Below are 18,841 nucleotides of genomic sequence, written 5' to 3'. Positions count from 1 at the left end.
AGTCCACTCTCTAGGCGGTCGGGAGACCGACTGAGGCATTTCAGTCTCCCTTTGGCACCATTGTGTGTTGCTCCAGCCTCAAGAATCGAACTTAAGATGTGTCGTATGGGACACGAGCCTGTAATTCATCCCTAACTATTAACTCATGCTGTGGTGATTAGTTGATTCTCTTTTCATTCATTCAGTCCAAGTGTTAAAGAGCAGATAAAAAAAAGAAGAAAATGAAAGTATGAAAGTTACTTCTTTTTCACAGACAGATTCGCGAAACAAAATAGAAATTAAAATACTATAGAGCAAATGAATAATGTCATGATTTGCCAAGTAATCATGAAACAAAAACGAACTGTTTCGTAAACTTAACAGAAGATCAAAGTACAAATTTTCGAGAAAAATTATAGTTAATAATTAACAAATAATGCATGTCGAGTTGACTAAAGACGAATTATAAGAAGAATAATGGAAGCATTATCATCTGTAAAACACATCCTCTCCATGTTTTGCTGTCTGGGAGATTTCCAATACCTCCAAACCTCGACAGTCATTCACTCATTAGCTTCCAAGAACTCCATATAATTTAGCTGCTGCAGATCCCAAGAACCCACGCATTCACAATAAGTTAATCCCCCATCTGTCATTAGTTAATCAAATCCAGAACGAATTTCTTGACACTCTCTTACTCCCTCAGAAAATGCCACCGTTCTGATAAGAAGAGGAACGGAACATATAGAAGAGTAACAAAAATGTCAACCCTCTTGGTGTTCTTCTACTGCTTCGCTGCCACCACTCTTGTTTTTGCTCAAACTGCGCAGAATGTGGAGTGGTCGACCTTACTTTCGATCAAAGCTAGTCTCGTTGATCCAACCGGCGGCCTCAATGATTGGAAAATGCCGAGCAACGCAGTTGAGGGAGGTTCGCCACATTGCAACTGGACCGGAGTTTGGTGCAACTCAAAAGGGTTCGTAGAGAAACTGGACATCTCCAACATGAACCTCAGCGGCCATGTTTCCGATCACATTCAAGGCTTGCGCAGTCTTTCGATCCTCAACATATCTTGCAACGCATTTGAAACATCGTTGCCAAGGATGATAACCAATCTTACGTCGCTGAAGAGCATTGACGTGAGCCAAAACAACTTTGTTGGCGAGTTTCCAACGGGTTTCGGAAGGGCTTCAGGACTCACATCAGTCAATGCATCAAGCAACAACTTCTCAGGATTTCTTCCGGATGATCTTGGATACGCAACATCCCTCGAAATCCTAGATTTCAGAGGGAGCTTCTTTGAAGGTTCGATCCCTACATCTTACAAGAACCTGCAGAAGCTGAAGTTTATTGGCCTATCCGGCAACAATCTCACCGGAAACCTTCCAAGAGAACTCGGGCAGCTTTCATCACTAGAGACTATGATTCTCGGATACAACACTTTTGAAGGCGAAATCCCAGCAGAGTTTGGCAACCTCACCAATCTTCAGTATCTTGACTTGGCAGTTGGCAGTCTCAGCGGCCAAATTCCACCTGAATTGAGTAGACTGCAAAAACTCACCACAGTTTATTTGTACAAAAACAATTTCAAAGGAAAAATCCCACCAGATTTCGGTAACATTACATCGCTAGCGTTCTTGGATCTCTCCGATAATCAGATTTCCGGAGAGATTCCTGCAGAGCTTGCACAATTGACGAATCTGCAGCTTCTGAACTTAATGTGCAATAAGCTCACAGGTTCAGTTCCTGCCAACCTCGGTGAGTTAACCAAGTTAGAGATACTTGAGCTGTGGAAGAACTCGTTGACAGGTCCTCTTCCAACAAACCTCGGAAGGAATTCCCCGTTGCAATGGTTAGACGTGTCATCGAACTCATTGTCGGGCGATCTCCCACCAGGTTTGTGTGATTCCGGCAATCTCACTAAACTCATCCTGTTCAACAACTCCTTCTCCGGACCAATCCCAGTAGGGCTTTCGATATGTTTGTCATTGGTTCGTGTTCGTATGCAAAACAATCTTATTTCGGGATCCATTCCAGTTGGTCTGGGAAATCTTCCAATTCTTCAGAGGCTAGAATTGGCCAAAAACAATCTTACTGGCCAAATTCCTGTTGATATTACTATGTCTGCGTCTCTTTCCTTCTTCGATGTCTCTTGGAACCGCCTCGAATCATCTCTTCCTTCGAGTATCCTTTCGCTTCCTAATCTTCAAACCTTCATGGCTTCCAATAACAACTTGCAAGGCAAGCTACCGGACCAGTTCCAAGACTGTCCGTCACTCTCAGTCCTCGACATTTCAAACAACCACATCTCCGGAAAAATTCCAGAGAGCATAGCTTCTTGCGAGAAGCTGGTAAACCTGAACCTCAGAAACAACCAGTTCAACGGGGAAATCCCTCAATCAATAGCGACAATGCCTACATTGTCAGTTCTCGACCTGTCCAACAATTCTTTGGTAGGTCAAATCCCGGAAAGTTTTGGAAGCTCACCAGCCTTGGAGATGCTTAACTTGTCTTACAACAGGCTTGAAGGTCCGGTACCTGCAAATGGTATCCTAATGACCCTAAACCCTAATGATCTCGTAGGCAATGCCGGTCTTTGCGGAGGCATACTTCCACCATGCCCTCACAGTTTAGCCGCGACAGCAGCTCCTACTCGAAACATGCACATCAAACACATCCTTACTGGATTCATCGTTGGAATCTCAGTAATTTTGACTGTGGGAATCGCGTTTCTCGCAGGGAGATGGATGTATCGGAAATGGTACTTGTATAACAGCTTCGACAGTTGGTTTAACAGGACCAATCAAGAGTGGCCTTGGAGGTTAGTGGCATTTCAGAGAATTAACTTCACAAGTGCTGACATTCTGGCTTGCATACAAGAATCGAATATCATTGGCATGGGCGGGAGCGGAGTTGTTTACAAGGCCGAAATCCATCGACCCCATTCGGTTGTAGCAGTTAAGAAGCTATGGACACCGGGGACAGACGTTGAAAGTGGTGATGATCTGTTTGGTGAAGTGAACCTCCTCGGCAGGCTCCGGCATAGAAATATTGTTCGGTTGCTAGGGTACCTTCATAACGAAAGCGACGTTGTGATGATATACGAGTTCATGCCGAACGGGAACCTCGGGACTGCATTGCATGGAAATCAAGCCGGAAAGTTGTTGGTCGACTGGGTTTCGAGGTATAACATAGCAGTGGGTGTTGCACAAGGTCTGAACTATCTCCACCACGACTGTCAGCCGCCAGTTATTCACCGAGATATCAAATCGAACAACATTTTGCTGGATGCAAACCTTGACGCCAGAGTGGCGGATTTCGGGCTAGCAAGGATGATGATCCACAAGAACGAGACAGTTTCAATGGTGGCGGGATCTTACGGTTACATTGCACCTGGTATGTTAATTACCAGAATAAGGTTTTACTGTCAAAAACTAGTTACCATGTTAACATGAACTTTATTCTCTCTTCCATTGTTAACAGAATACGGATACGCATTGAAGGTAGATGAAAAGACTGACATCTACAGCTACGGCGTAGTTCTGTTAGAGCTTATAACCGGAAAGATGCCAGTAGACCCTGCGTTCGGGGAATCTGTGGATATCGTGGAGTGGGTTCGAAGGAAGATGAGGAGCAAGAGAGCCTTAGAAGAAACACTGGATCCTAGCATAGCCGGTGAATGCAAGCATGTTCAGGAAGAAATGCTTCTTGTCCTCCGAATCGCGCTTCTCTGTACGGCAAAACTCCCGAAAGACAGGCCGTCCATGAGAGACATAATAACAATGCTCGGAGAGGCGAAACCGAGGAGGAAAAGCATTTGTGAGAGTAGAAGCCAGAAAATTGGCAAGGAGAAGCCTATATTCAGCACCTCACCAGTCATGGGTCTTCTGTAGGAACTCATTCTGCAGGGATTTTCTTTCGTGTTTTATTTTCGTTCGTGTAAATGTATTTTTTCTGTTCTTTCGACTAATTTATACCGCGCATTCATAGCAGGATACAACGATGAACATTCAACGAAAACGAATTACATTGTTTCAAATCGAAAATTCTTTGTACCTCCAGTAATTGCAACCAAGCGGTACCTTTATGCAGTTTGCGTTAATTCAAGGTTCGAAAGAGGGGGTATACATGAGTTACATATGTTCGTTGTCCAGACGGATAAACACAAAAATAACAAACCGAAGACATGCTTTCGAAATGTATCATTCTATTAACAATTCTAACCACATACTAATGAAAAATGGTGGTTGAGAAGGAAAAATGTATGCCTCTTCTCAAGCTATAACTATTTCCTCTATAACTGGCTTACATCTCCCATACCGAAAACACAGAAAACGAAGGGCATGAAACGTGAGGACAACAAAGACCACATTGCACCGCAAACAAGCAACGAATCTCATTGTAAATAGGACGGATATTACCTTCGAACCAAAAATGGGAATTGGTTCTACAGCTATCTATTTCTCGGAAATCTATTCTGCTGCGCTTAAAAGAGCTGTTCCTGATACACTCCCACCTTCGAGAAAGCTGCCAGACAGTGGCTGGAAAGAACGAAGACAATAACAAAATGAAAGAGAGAGACTCGTTAGGTTTTATAAGATGTTAATGTTTTTAGATTTTCAGAAAACTCTTTATTTAGGTATTATAAATGAGCAGAACTTCTAACGACGAATTTGACAGATAAAAACTTCATACAATAAGCGAAAAGGAAATTCAAAACTTTGCACCATCAGAAGCACGTAACTACTAACAGATTAGATATACCTCCCTATCATGAGATCCAGAAAGGAAAAAGGGCTCTTTTTCCCGAACACCGCCATTTTCTTCAAAAATTCTTTGCAAATCCTGCCATTACCAAGAAGAGTCTATCTCAAATTGAAGCAACAAATAGATGTCACTTGTAGTTTGCAGATATCATACAACTAAGTCAACGAACATAGATATATGGAGATTAAATTAACGGGATAAAAGGAGATTTGGCTACTAGTCGAATTAAGAGATATGCCAATTGGAAAATCAATACAGATAGTTTACCTTTCCAGTCAAGATTTCAAACTCAAGCAACTCGTCAACTATCTTTTCAAGAACTCGACAATTTTTGTGAAGCATTTCTTGCGCTTTATAATATGCTAAATCGTATATCTATAAGAAGAATATAATTCTAGTAAGTTAGACCAGCCAATATATCACTAATTGATTAGTAAGAAATAAGAGTCACAGTCGTTCATGCCTTTTCAACTTTAGCTGCCATCTCATACTCATGGTTGTTCCCCATGCTTAAAGCAGTAGACTAAGCCAATGAAAACATGTAACATATCAGTAAACAAAAAGCCTATCGGACCCTTAAAGCAGATAAAAACAATTAGGGCTCAAGATTTAATGGGATTTTTAGAAGTGCGAAGAAAATATCGCCACTTGCTACCTCATTCTATATCACATGACCAAATTTTAAATTTAAAGAAAGAAGAATACCGCATTAGTGCGATAATATATTGCCGGACTATCATCAGGCCCCCAACCATACTGAATGACCATCCGTGTAGCTATCTGTTGCAAAAGGGGGGAAGACAAAAAACAGAAAAGTGAGTTATGGTTGCATATCCTAGAGATAGTTTTTGCTTCGTACAGATCGAGAAGCACAAAGCAGAGAAAAAATCAACCTCCTGTGACTGCGTCAACTCTGAAGAAGAAAGAAAGTTCTCTTCCCCAAAAGGCAGTAGCATTTGTGATGCAACATGTGAACCGAAACAAAACACAAGCTTCTTTTCAAGATATGATCTTGATTCAGAATTCGCGCTCCCGGACCCTTCATTTTTCACCTTGGTTATTTTTGTGCATCCGATTCCCTGTTAAAAGAAGCTTAAATTTCTCCACAGTTTTCCCAGGTCTAATTCTGTAAATTGAACACCTTTTTTTCCCAAGTAACTACAACTATGGCATATAAATTCACCATATACGAGGAGGCGCCATTTAATAAAACATACAAAATCAAGTAGCAACACCTTCACTCAGTCCAGGTAGGCTGTAACTAATACATCAATTAACTATAGATGCAAAACATTCATTGAGAGATCTAAAAACATGATATTTAAGAGGACAAACCTGCCAAGACAATGGCTCCAGCCATATATTATCGACAACATCAAAGTTTGGCAATAGAAGGGCAATGAGACCACGACCAGCAGCCCAAACAGCATGTGGGAACTTGGTATCCCTTGTCCACTGGAAAACCAATTAACTTATATTAATTCACTCTTTTATATAAATATAAGCTTCCATCAAAGATAAAAATGAACTTATATAATTAGGTACCTCAAGAGGAGGGTTTAGAAGTTCGATTCCATTGGTTATCTGACCATATGGCTCCATCAGATCAACCACACTCTGCAGATCCTCTTTAGTCAATGCTAGCCCTAGATGATTCACCAGCATTTTGCTTAGCTTTTTGCCAATTTTGGTTTTCCTCGCCCATTCAGGAATGAAAGTGCTGAAAGTCTGCAAGAACAAGCAATAACACCATTTCATTTAGGAAACTGCATATGAAAATGACATGAATTGCCATCCGCCCCCACCACTAAAACAACTAAAACTGAAACGCATAACCGAAGGTGGCCCAGCCCAGTAGATCCCTTCTCTTATAGAAACACGAGAAAAGATCCTGAGGGGTGATGCCCCCTTGCTTTTGTACCGTGAGTAATAAGCACTCTAGGCCTTGAGTTGATACAAACAACCACAAAGCCTTGAATGATATTAAGAAAAAAATAATACTAGAAAGCCACCCTACAGACAAAAATTGAGTAATAGTTAAACAAAGATAAATAGACAAAACAGGAGACAATATAAAGCATGTGGCCAATACACAGTCAACCAAATGATACATGCGTGCTTTCTGTCAAAGACAATGAGAGAACGGTATCAATTGTTTCTTACCGCAAACCAACTACAGTAGCTCAGAAGTTCATCAGTATCAAGAAACTTGCTCCTAAAAGCGCTACCTTCCAAGGATGCAGGCACCAGCTTTAATTCGATAGGTCGCAAAAGACCTGTCTTTTCAGCAACCTGAAGGCAGAGAATGTTGAAATGTAAAGTGCAAATTACTAGAAAAGAATTTAAGAATAAATATGATGGCATATAATAAGGTAACAAGTTCCCAACCCACAAAGGAAACTTATCCACCTTAACAATGGCTTTAGTGTGAGAACAAATAAGATAAGAAATTGATTCAGCAATTACCTTTCTCCAGTCTACAAAATCAATTAGTTCACTATCCATTGTTTCTTTTGCAGCCATATGTAATATCTTCTCCCTTTCTGCTTGAGTTGGCCTTTGAAGATGAAATACTCTATCCATGCGACCAGGGCGCTGTAAGGCCTCATCAATTTGCTTGAGATTACCAGTAGTAGCCATCAATACAACCCCATCTTGTTTCTCAAACCTGCAGAAAGTGTAGAATAAATTGCAGATCGTTCATAAAATCACTATGAACACAGTTCAAGTCATGCAAAAAGGACACTCAACTCTATACAAACTACCCATAAAGAATTATATATAACCCTACAAAAGCCCATAAAAGAATGCCAATCAAGGACTGTTAGTCCAATAACCAAAATAAGAGCTGAGAGTTACCCGTCAAGTTCCACAAGCAGTTGATTAATAAAAGCCTCGTGATCCTGATTTTTAGTGTGGATAAATTTTCCACGTACACCAGCAAAGAGGTCAAAATCCTCCACAAATATGATTACAGGTGCCTGAAAATGTCATAAAGTGCCTCAGCAAAAGATTTAAACATAGAAAGATACAGGAAATTTACTTCATAATCCACGCAAAGTGACTCAGCTAGATAGATAGACAGCTACCAGTTCTCTCGCTGTTTGAAACAGCTCCCTAACATTTGATGCACTTTGCCCAACCCACAGTCCAGCCTCCAACTCTTGAGCTTTAATGTTAACAACAGGCACCTTAGCTTGAGCAGCTATTGCCAGTGCTAGAGATGTCTTTCCTGTTCCCCTCTCCCCTACAATCAGAACCCCCTGCAAATATAAAGAATAAACAATCTCAGGAGCTGATCAACTACTTAACTATACCCAGTACCCACAGTGTCAACAAGCAGAACTGTAATGTATGTATCTGAGATGGATCCTCTATTGAAAAATTGAAGAAAAATAAAAAGAAGAAAGATCAACAGATGCTCGTAGCACCAAGGTAACATTCAAATATCATGTACTATGGCTATGCATTCAGCAAAACTAAATGCTGAAAAATTCTAAAACAAATATAACAAAGAAAAATTCTAAAACAAAGTTTGAAAAGCTAGTTACCTATAACATCCTTTTTAATGTAAATTATATAGAATACACTACAGAACATTTTCGAAATAACCATAAATTATATAACATACCCGAGGTGCACGGGCACCCATTTCTTGAAATGCACCAGGATTTTTCAGAAATGCCACAACTTCGTTAATTTCCTCTTTCATGGATTCAATACTGGCGAAGTCCTTCAACGGTATTGGTGGATTCTTCACCCTCTGAAACCAGCCATAGATCTCACCATTTAATTTATCAAAACTCATTTAGTTATAACACACAGAAGAACTTTAAGTTCCAAGTATGAACCTTCATTTGGTCGAAAGCCCTTGTTATAGGATCAACACCAGCCTTTTTGTTACCTTTAATTGTCCTCACGCGGTAATTAAGATAATATTTCTGCAAGAGATGAGCAAAAGAGGGGATCAACTAAAGGATGCACAACTATGAAGCTAAACATTATGGTTAAAGATCATGATATGAATACCACTTCCATGTCAAGAAATAAGAAACCAAAAATTGCTGCTTTTCAAAAAATATTGATCATCAATGGTCACCTAAGTTGTATCCCATTTTCTTTCACAATCTAAAAATGAAAACATAGGATTCATAGAGACTACTCAGACTCCCAAAAGAATCTGATGCTTTAGTTCAACAATATATTCAAGACATTAAAATATTATACAATACTAAGGTTCACAAAGTATTTGCAACACAGCTTTGCAAGCCATTAAGATTATGAAAACGTAATTGCCGGTGCTATTAAGAAATATGTATAGCCTAGCCTCAAATAACGCAAAATAAAATAAGATTGTAAATGGCAAGAAACAATAGTACAATGCTCCAACACACAAGCAACAGTTTGATTGTCATATGCTTCAAATGTGAAGTTGTTAACAGAAAAAGGAAGCAGGCAATACCACTCTCTGCAATTTCCGCATGTTTGGATCTCTGCGTAATGGCCCGTAACCAAGAAGTCTGGGAATTTTTCTCTTCATAAAACGAAAGAGATGAAATAAAACATATCCATATATGGCGCTTCTAACGAGAAACCAAAAATACCATTGGATGTCATCCGTTCTTCTCGATTTATGATTCATTTCTGCCTCAGATTGCCATTTCAAGTACCATGTTGAGGCAACAGCTTGATCAATTTCCTCAGGCCATGCCATCCCCAACTGTATTCTTACCTTTTATAAGAAAAAAAGATAGAAACAAAGAATCATAATCACGTTAGTAAAAAAAGCAACTAAACAGGTGAGAAATAACATACAGAATAGGGTAGTATAATCTCCACAAGAGGAAAAACTATTGTCATCATTATGTCGTCATTTATATTTTTGAACTTCTGAAGAACCCAATCTCTTGTATACGATACTGCTCTAGTCTTCCACAACGCATTAAACAATTGATGAGAAAGCCTTATGGGCAAGAGAAATTGTTGACGGATATCCAACTCAGAAAGAGGAATCCACATCAGGTGAACAGCAGTTGGAATACCACAGGCAAGCATTTTCATGTACAGCCCATCAAACCCTCCAAAATCTTCAAATAGGATTTCAAATTCCTAGTATGAGAATTTAAAGATTAGAAACATAATTAAAATAGCAAACAGCACGAAAAATTTAACAAAGCGTTGCATTACCTTAATGTCAACATAATATTCCTTGTCGTCGCCCTTGAGTGCAATATACATGGCACCCCAATCATGCCTAATTCGGGCATGCTCCACTAGTTTCTTTGACACGGAGAAAGGAACAGCTACTGGATCCATTTCCCATCTATTCTTTTCCTCATTGTACCACGTCTTTGACACCACCCTGTCACGGTCCAGAAGAATAAGTTCCTGAAATTGACATTTGATAAACAGCATATAACATTAGTCTATCAAACTATACCATATAACTTCACATGAAAGTTAGTCAACCTTTATGTTAACTCAGAAAAGTTTACAAAAAAAATGACAATAATGAAGAGGATGCAAAAGCTACCTGTCTCTGGGCCACATACTGTTTACCAAAATCAACATCTTCTAATAGATTTCTTTTAAGGTCTGCCTTAGCATCTTCACGCCACTTCTTCCACCCATGGAACAAATGGAGGCCAGCAGCTTTCGGAACCACAACCTCCTTATCTCCAAACATCCACTTCAATTCAACTTCCGGAAATCCCTTCACCACCTCATCCTCTGGTGTTTTTACAAGAAAACGCTTTTCGCTGCCGAACTTCTTCATATTTTTCCTTATTTGAGCCTCAGTCTTTTTTTGCAGCTCCCTTGAATCTTTAAGGACTTGTTTTATACGTTTAGCAAAATCTGTCGAATTAAAGAGAGGTCCCGGATCATCAACTTCCACAACATTTGGCAGAATCATTTGCTCCAAATTGTTTCTTTGTGCATTTTCCAAGTCTTTCTGTATATCAGATTTAGAAAGCTTGGTAACCGAGTCTTTTGGCACACTGCAACCACATAACAATTGATACTCACACGACGAAATTGATTACTAATTTTTCCTTTTCTCAAAAGATATTGCTTTCAAAGTTGAATAAAAAGCATCCAATCAAGCAAAACATTGCAAAATGAGAAAAATATGAATTAGTGTGCAATTTTATCAAATCCACCGGCAAAGAATTATGCATACAGACAGTAAGCAGTACATCAACTAAGATATCAACTAAACTTCGATTAAGTTAATCACTTTCGACATCATAATTTCACCAAGAATTACTAATTTACAGGATAAAAAATTATACAACTTCCAGTCCAATTCGAATTCATGAACATAAATATGACTGTGAAATGAATACCTCTCAACATTCTTCCTCCTCATTTGGCGGGTAAAACTCTGAACCAACTGCTCACATTCCCTCTCAATAAAACAAAGTTCCCTCACTCCATAACTCAATGCCCCTGTCTCTCGCCTCAAAATCCGATCCTCAATCTCTCCAACCTTCTCCCAAATCCCATTATACTCCTCCTCCAGACTCCCCAGCCTCTCTTCCATCCTCTCCTCCATCTCCTCCGCCTTCTCCTCACCCGCATTGCCTGCCAACTTCTCCAATTCCCTCTTCACCTTCACCACCTCGGCCACAACCTCGTCGGACCGCTTCACCAGCCCCTCCTTTTCCCTCCTCAACTCCCAAAGCTCCCCATGGAGCCTACCCAATATCTCGTCCTGCAACTCATCCTTCTTCCCCCTCACTGCCTTCCATGCCGCCTCGACGAGCTTCACATCCCCATTTCCTCCTCTAACCTCATCTACACTCTTCAGCAACACACCCACCGTCTCCAACAGTCTCCTCGTATACTCCGAGTACTCATAATTCACCTCCTCCTTATCCAAAACCGCCTCCGAAACCAGCGGCGCCGCGACCGCAACACCCCGACCCACCCGAAGCTGCGCAAACCCGAAAACAAAGCAGAACAGCCCCAACACTACCTGCCTGACAATGCGTTCGGCGGAAAGAGCCGGCCTTTCTTCTTCCCCGGAGCCGACACTTCTGGAAGCTTCTAGAAGGCTAAAAAGGCGGGTATTGTGCGGAATCGATAGTGGAATTCGGGGGGTTTTCGGGAATTTCGAAGCGAAAGTTTGGATTTTGATGCGGCGGTTTGCGGCGAAACTTGAGAAGCGGGGATTTCGGGACGGCGCGAAGCAGCTGGGGAGGGGGCGGAGGGCAAGAACGGAGTCCATGGTGACGCGGCTATCGGAAAGGAGTGAAGTTGGAGCTGGAGGTGGAAGCCATTGTTTGTTGGTGTTGGTTTTTCCGGTGGGAAATGGATTGACTAGAAAATGCAGAGGAAGCTGGAGAAGGAGTGAGGAGCGAGAACTGAAAGAGGGTTTCAAGTTTGGGTCAACGGCCCAAAAGTATTTGGGTCATCAGCCCAAATTTTGTGCTGGACAAATAAGGCCCAATATAATCAATTTTGTCATTTTTTTAGTACCACAATAGAAATAATGAGTCAAATAGTTAGCTGTTACGAAGAGAATAATGAGGGAGGATCGAATCTGCACCAAGATGTATAGGCATAATTGTCTTATGCTATTGCAATAAAGCGTTATTCACCAAATTTATCATGTTAGATTTCATAAGAATATCATTATTTGTGATAAAAATGAGAAAACTTTATCTATGTTCCTAAATCTCGTAACCTTCTTCTGATATGTCCGGTCGATCTCAAGTTTGATTTTTAGCAATCCTAATCTTATAAGATGTGTGATTTTATATTTAAGGGACAAAATTTTCACATTGTATGCTCTCTCTTTTTCTTCTTAAATAAACGAAAATAATCTCAATCGACAAATTTGATGATATATTATAAATTGACCATTTTCAAAAAATACGGAGTCTCGAAACCAAATTAAAGGTTGGAGAAACAAATCAAAAGAAAATACATGAAAGCATTGCTAAAATCCTCCATTATTTGTTGGTGGTGGAATCAATATCAAACTTTTGCCGACCATGACATATTGTGTAACGTTTTTCGGCAACTTATATTACTTTTCAATATTTGAAGTCCGATGTGGCCGGTTTAGACTTTTAATCAATTAAATTATTTTGTGCCAATTCCACTCCAAATGAAATATTTTTCTCATTATCTTCTAAACTAGTTTGAAAATGTTTTTAAATGACTGAAAATAATTTTTGTGGAGTTGATTTAGCGATTTTGGTAAAATTGATTTTAGGTCCAGAAAGTACTTTATGTGTTTTTTGGAAAAATCACTAGATATATGTTTCTTGCAAGAAATACTTCAAGTGATTTTCTATGATCCAGTTGAATTTTATTAAGGGTTGGTTTCAAAACATTTTCACCAAAAACGCTTTCATTTATTTGAAAAACACTTCCAAACGAGTGATGAGTACTACTACAACTTGGAGAAATTTTTCAAGTGTGCTCGAAATAGGGGATGGTACATCACATTGTAAGAGGAGAGAAGTTTTACTTTTCAAGTGTTTCTCCAATTTATAATAATACAATGATATGTGGTGTGTCAGCCCATTTGTCAAATTGAAAAATCTTTCCACCATCAGGATTCGGAGTCGTGAGCAAAAATGAACCCACTTTGAAAAATCCTAAGACACTTGACAAGTACATATTATGACACGTGGTTTGGAATTGAAGATAGGGATGTCTTTAGATATTTGGAAGACAAATAATAATAAGAAAAACTAACAAAAAATCTAAAAAAACTTCCATTTTAATGAAAAGTTTTTTTTAAAGGTATAGTGAATACTAATAGAAAAAAGTATAAATATGGGTTTTCGTTAAAAATGAATAGTACGAGAGTGTTTTGTTAAACCTTTTATAATAATAATGCTGGTAGGCAAGAAATAATAATGCTGAACTTAAAAATGGAGCCGATTTGATGGGATAGCATGAAAGTGAAAGGGCAACTCTCAAACAAAGCCAAAAGCACCCTTCTTTGTCGCCAAAAAAAACATCTCCACGCATAAGTTAGTGCTTATCTTATCTATGGCCTTAGTTGAAATAAATGGTTGATTAAAGCAGTGTGTGTTTTTTTTTTTAAGAAACACAAAATATGTGTTTCTTACGATAAACACTTAAAGTGTTTTCAATGATTCATTTGAATTTTTATTAAGAATTAAATTCAAATAAAATTTCATTAAAAGCGCTTACAAACCAACCAAACAATATTTAACGTGCACATAAGTGCTCTTTGAAAAGCTTAGCTTGGTAGCGTTACAAAAACCTATATGTAAAATATAATAATTGAGAGACCAAATTTTTAAACTAAATTTGCAAATCAAATTATATATCATCAATTAAAAGAAGCACGTTAATTAATATTTAAATAATAATCTAATCATCAACTACCACATTATTCATATATAAATTAGGTGTCAATCATTAGATATTGAATGCCTTTGAGTTGTTTATGATTGTGGATGAGAAATAGAACAAAAGCTTGATTAGAATTAGGAGTAGACCTTGTCATAACAGAAACGAAGAAAAAAATATCTTTTACCGTCTTTCTACGTATATTATGACACATAATGTATTGATTGTATTCGAAGTACATTAAAAATTTCTCATTAAAGCGGTGAGTCGGCGACCATTCAAGTTATGACCCATCATTCTGTATCCTCACTCTCCATTCTGTCTGAGGTTTGGTCACCTCTTGACTTTATTTTACAAAATTTTGTAATTTTTTATGCTCTAAAAAAAAATCTGTAAAATGCACAAAAAACAAAGAATATTCTGCCACCTGGAGGATATTCCTAAAAAATTATTTTTACAAATCATCTAAGGGTATGGTAAGTGCACTGAGATATTAATGGTAATGTAAAAGTTATAAAGGTTTATGATTTGTTGCATATAATATGCAAAAACATTAATTTGAGAATAAGAAAAAGGTAGAGACTTTGATTAATTTCAACTTCTACCCCTAAATTAATTGGAGTTCTCTTGGTCTTTAAACATCATAAAATGGTTAGATCGTTTCCAACCACACTCTTTAATTTAAGTAAAAAATTTCAGCTAAGATTATCGAAATGTTAATTTATGATCTCTTTAAAAAAGTTATACTCTAATCATACTCTCAACTTTTAAAAGTAACTATCCGTCAATAATTAGTTAATAAAAATTAATTATTTAAATTAAAAGCTCTTTTCTCATTTTTCATATTTATGAGTTACTAGATGGATTCCTATCTCATAAGATAAATAGTGAGCATGAGCGAAGAGAGTGAGAAGAATGACTAGTGTTGGTAAAATAAAGATATGTTAAATTTTTATTCTTATCTTTTTGTTTTATCAACACGAGATAGTATGTGACAATATACTCGTGTCATATAAATTATTTCCAAAACACAGGTATCCTTATTAATAAAAGGCTTCCGAAAAATTAACGAAGAAAAAGGTAGAAGCTTGAAACCAACGCCTTCCAAGTATAAGGCTCTTACGCAAAAGCAGACAACAAAGTAAACCAAGCCAACCTCCATCAGCTCCTGCCTTTTCCCCTCTCTCTAAAGCTTCCTCTGAATTCACTCAACCTCTTTTTCTTTTCTTTTCAACTCTCTCTCTCTCTCTCTCTCTCTCTCTCTCTCAAGTCCCAAGTGTAGAGAGAGAAATAAAGAAAGAAAGCTATTTCTCTCAAGTCCCAAGTGTAGAGAGAGAAATAAAGAAAGAAAGCTATTTCCTCTCTCTCTCTAAAATATTTCGGAAACATGGATGGAGAGAGAAACTTGAGAGGGTGAGTGAAAAGCAGAAATCTTGGAAGTGCTTTTGTGGGTTTTTGAATTTGAGAGAGTGAAGATGTTGGGGTGTGAGTGTTGGTGGTGGAGCAGCAGTGAGTACCAATTGTATGATTACTCAGAGCCACAGCCCTTCTCTCTGCCTTCACCTCTTCCACACTGGCCTCAAGGTAATATTTCCCATCAAGATCCTTTCTTTCCTAAACAAAAAGCACTTTTGCAGTTAATCACTTATCTCTCGCAACTGCTTTTTTGATGGGTTTCTTTCTTTTTCTCTGTTCTTCAAGAATTGAAGGCTTTATGTCTTGTTTTAGCTCATTTTTTTCAGCAACTTGAAGTCATGAAATTTGCTAATTTGTATTTGTTGAACAATGTAAAAATAATAGGACGGATAATAAATGGTTTCACTACTAATTGCTCCGATATCCTTTTGGACTCATGATTTCTTTGATCCCATATGCATTTCTCTCAATCTTTTTTTTTTCAATGTTTGGTGGTCCAACTTTGTTTTATTTAAATAAATTAATGTTTACCTGGGAAATATTTTTGCTCGTCATCATTAATTAGCAATGGTAATCATGGTCACCGCTTTTATTGTCGTTAGATGAGTCTGAATTTTTAAAATTTGTGTAGTAAATAGATCAGATCACACTCATATAACGGCAATCAATCATGTGAGAGACTACTTAAAAATACACTCAAATTCATGAACTTGGTCAATATTTGAAAGACTCTGAAAAGCCATGGAAATTGAAGTTCTTGGAGTTTGAAAGCTTCAATGTTCTTTTTACCAAAAAAAAAAGGTCAATGCTAGGTTTTGTTGGAAAATGCTTTTTAAAATGATTGAAAGCGTTTTTGATGAGAGTGCTTTTGGATCTAAACCTTAGTAAAAATGCAAGTAAATTTTGGAAAAGCACTTGAAGCACAGGAATCACTTCGAGTGCTTTTGGAATTCAATGCTCACTTTTACCAAAAGCGCTTTTAGTTATTTTAAAAGCACTTACAAATCAGCCCATAAACTTTTGGTGATCTCCAATGTTTGTTTTTAAAGTGTCGAATTTTTAAGGTATCTCTAAAGTTCTAAATTCTTCCTTGACTGAAGGTTAATGTAAAATGTTTGAAGCTTGCCTCCAAACTGCATCATAGGAGCTTGATTTCGAGTTTCGTTGATATTTGTATAGGTTGATTTTTCTGTGTATACTCAGGTCCAAGAGGAAAGTAAAGATTATAACTAATAAACCTAGAACATGAATGTCATGCTAAGATTTTACTGTCATCGGATAAATGTTAATGTGTTATTATGGGCTCATTTTCTGAACAATGTGTACTGTCATTTCTTCAGGCGAAGGATTTGCTACTGGAAGAATTCGCCTCGGAGAAATTGAAGTTACCCAAATAACCAAGTTTGAGAGCATCTGGAGCTGCAATCTGTTGCGTGGAAAATCAAAGGGTGTCACATTTTATAGACCTGCAGGGATCCCTGATGGCTTCTTTTGCCTCGGTTACTACTGCCAGCCCAATGACCAGCCATTGCAAGGGTATGTTCTTGTGGCTCGTGAAACAGTTGCCAGAAGGGCGGAAGATGGTTGTACCCAGGACTCAGCATTAGAGTTACCAGCTTTAGAAAAACCGGTTAACTACTCGTTAGTCTGCAATGCAGATTTAAGTGAAAATGGTTGTGGTTATATTTGGTTGCCAAACCCACCTGTTGGTTATAAGGCCATGGGTTTTGTGGTCACTGACATGCCTGAGGAACCCAGCCCCGAAGAAGTTAGATGCGTACGAGAAGATCTTACAGAGACTTGTGAAACATGTGATCGGATACTTGCAATGGATTCAAAATTTGAGGTGTGGAATACACGACCCTGCAAACGGGGTATGTTTTGCACTGGTGTTCCGGTGGGTACATTCTTTTGCAGTACCTACTTGGATTCTAATGAAGAGCTACAAGTTTCTTGCTTGAAGAATTTTGATTCGTCCTTGCACGCAATGCCAAATCTGAACCAGATTCATTCGCTAATTGAGCACTATGGTCCCACAGTGTTCTTCCATCCTAATGAGGTTTATATGCCATCTTCGGTACAATGGTTTTTCAAAAATGGGGCACTTTTGTACCGGGAAGACACTGGGAATGGTGAACCGATTGATCACAGAGGCTCCAATTTGCCTGGTGGAGGGGAAAATGACAGTGATTTTTGGATAGATTTGCCAAATGACGATGAAGTTAAAAATCTTATCAAGGCTGGAAACATAGACAGCGCGGAGCTATACGTTCATGTAAAACCAGCACTGGGAGGAACTTTTACAGATATTGCCATGTGGGTGTTCTGCCCCTTCAATGGACCATCCGCCATTAAAATTGGTTTGGTAAGTTTTGCATTGAACAAGATAGGCGAACATGTCGGTGACTGGGAGCACTTCACTCTCCGAGTGAACAACTTCACCGGAGAACTCTGGCAAGTGTACTTCTCAGAGCACAGCGGTGGCAGATGGGTGGATGCTTTTGACTTGGAGTTCATTGAAGGCAATAAGCCGATTGTGTATTCTTCAAAACACGGTCATAGCAGCTACGCTCATCCCGGGACTTACCTCCAGGGTTCATCGAAGTTTGACATAGGGGTAAGGAATGACGCTGCTCGGAGCAAGTTTTTCATTGATTCGAGCACCAAGTATCAAATTGTCGCGGCCGAGTACCTTGGCAAAGGCGTTATATCCGAACCATGTTGGTTGCAGTATATGCGAGACTGGGGTCCGACCATTGTGTATGATGGACGAGAGGAACTAGATAAGTTGATTGATCGTCTTCCGTTCTTTGTTCGATTCTCGGTCGAGAACTTAATCGAGTTGTTTCCTACGCAACTCTACGGGGAGGAAGGACCAACTGGCCCTAAGGAGAAGGACAATTGGTTAGGAGATGAAAGATGCTAGCTCTCCAAGCAAAATTGTCATCTTAACTACTTTTGTGTGAAACAACGTTGTAAACAAATTTCTTGTGTAACAAGCAATAGCGTGAGGCGGGAAGTAACGCCGCCCTACTACGAAAGGTTTGTTCCATTAGTCGAACCATGCCGGATGTATTTATTATCATCGGAAAAAAAAGTCCGGTAGGGACCCCGAAAATCTCTTCCGGGAGGGGTGAAGGAACTCAATCGGCTATTTACAAAGGTCGTTGTACGGAATTCCAATTTCCATGTCAAACGAGTTAAAACAAATGGCATTGAACACTGCTTAAAGTTTACATGTTAATCCGAAATGGGGCAGATTCGAAAGAAACCGATATTATTATGAAATACGGTGATCAAATTGGCTAAATTTGCCATAAATTTATACGAATTAGAAAAT

The 18,841-nt window shown here is 38.8% G+C and overlaps 3 protein-coding genes across 3 annotated transcripts; 2 read left to right on the top strand and 1 right to left on the bottom strand.

The window, feature by feature from the left end:
* The first annotated feature begins 503 nt into the window (after window positions 1-503).
* LOC137722953 (leucine-rich repeat receptor-like protein kinase PXL1) lies at window positions 504-4,036 on the top strand. Its single transcript, XM_068462086.1, has 2 exons — window positions 504-3,375; window positions 3,463-4,036. Exons 1-2 carry the CDS (start codon window positions 741-743, stop codon window positions 3,870-3,872), a joined length of 3,045 nt encoding a protein of 1,014 aa, XP_068318187.1. The 5' UTR covers window positions 504-740; the 3' UTR covers window positions 3,873-4,036.
* A 112-nt stretch (window positions 4,037-4,148) lies between these two features.
* LOC137722952 (probable inactive ATP-dependent zinc metalloprotease FTSHI 5, chloroplastic) lies at window positions 4,149-12,211 on the bottom strand. The gene is made up of 19 exons (XM_068462085.1): window positions 11,094-12,211; window positions 10,280-10,745; window positions 9,934-10,134; window positions 9,562-9,855; window positions 9,209-9,478; window positions 8,598-8,687; window positions 8,378-8,509; window positions 7,836-8,009; window positions 7,606-7,727; window positions 7,213-7,414; window positions 6,910-7,038; window positions 6,292-6,474; window positions 6,082-6,201; window positions 5,640-5,825; window positions 5,452-5,526; window positions 5,210-5,269; window positions 5,014-5,121; window positions 4,744-4,824; window positions 4,149-4,520 (listed from the first exon to the last, which is right to left on the bottom strand). Exons 1-19 carry the CDS (start codon window positions 11,975-11,977, stop codon window positions 4,452-4,454), a joined length of 3,846 nt encoding a protein of 1,281 aa, XP_068318186.1. The 5' UTR covers window positions 11,978-12,211; the 3' UTR covers window positions 4,149-4,451.
* Window positions 12,212-15,395: 3,184 nt separating this feature from the next.
* LOC137721897 (hypothetical protein At1g04090-like) lies at window positions 15,396-18,655 on the top strand. The gene is made up of 2 exons (XM_068460920.1): window positions 15,396-15,669; window positions 16,842-18,655. The coding sequence occupies exons 1-2, from the start codon at window positions 15,561-15,563 to the stop codon at window positions 18,425-18,427; spliced, it is 1,695 nt and encodes a 564-aa protein (XP_068317021.1). The 5' UTR covers window positions 15,396-15,560; the 3' UTR covers window positions 18,428-18,655.
* The last annotated feature ends 186 nt before the right edge of the window (window positions 18,656-18,841 follow it).

The sequence above is a fragment of the Pyrus communis genome, chromosome 17 (genome assembly GCF_963583255.1).
Source record: "Pyrus communis chromosome 17, drPyrComm1.1, whole genome shotgun sequence".
In the NCBI taxonomy this organism is placed as follows: domain Eukaryota; kingdom Viridiplantae; phylum Streptophyta; class Magnoliopsida; order Rosales; family Rosaceae; genus Pyrus; species Pyrus communis.
Note: the sequence above shows the minus strand (reverse complement) of the source record. Positions and strands in the feature narration are given on the sequence as shown.

Bases quoted from the DNA above. Each gene is read 5' to 3' on its own strand.
- LOC137722952 (XM_068462085.1), bottom strand. From the start codon at position 11,977: ATGGACTCCGTTCTTGCCCTCCGCCCCCTCCCCAGCTGCTTCGCGCCG. The intron at 8,688-9,208 runs GTATTGCCTGCT...CATCTCTTGCAG, and splicing joins TGCGGAAATTGCAGAGAGTG to AAATATTATCTTAATTACCG. The intron at 7,728-7,835 runs GTAGCTGTCTAT...TGACATTTTCAG, and splicing joins TTCAAACAGCGAGAGAACTG to GCACCTGTAATCATATTTGT.
- LOC137721897 (XM_068460920.1), top strand. From the start codon at position 15,561: ATGTTGGGGTGTGAGTGTTGGTGGTGGAGCAGCAGTGAGTACCAATTG. The intron at 15,670-16,841 runs GTAATATTTCCC...TCATTTCTTCAG, and splicing joins TCTTCCACACTGGCCTCAAG to GCGAAGGATTTGCTACTGGA.
- LOC137722953 (XM_068462086.1), top strand. From the start codon at position 741: ATGTCAACCCTCTTGGTGTTCTTCTACTGCTTCGCTGCCACCACTCTT. The intron at 3,376-3,462 runs GTATGTTAATTA...CATTGTTAACAG, and splicing joins TTACGGTTACATTGCACCTG to AATACGGATACGCATTGAAG.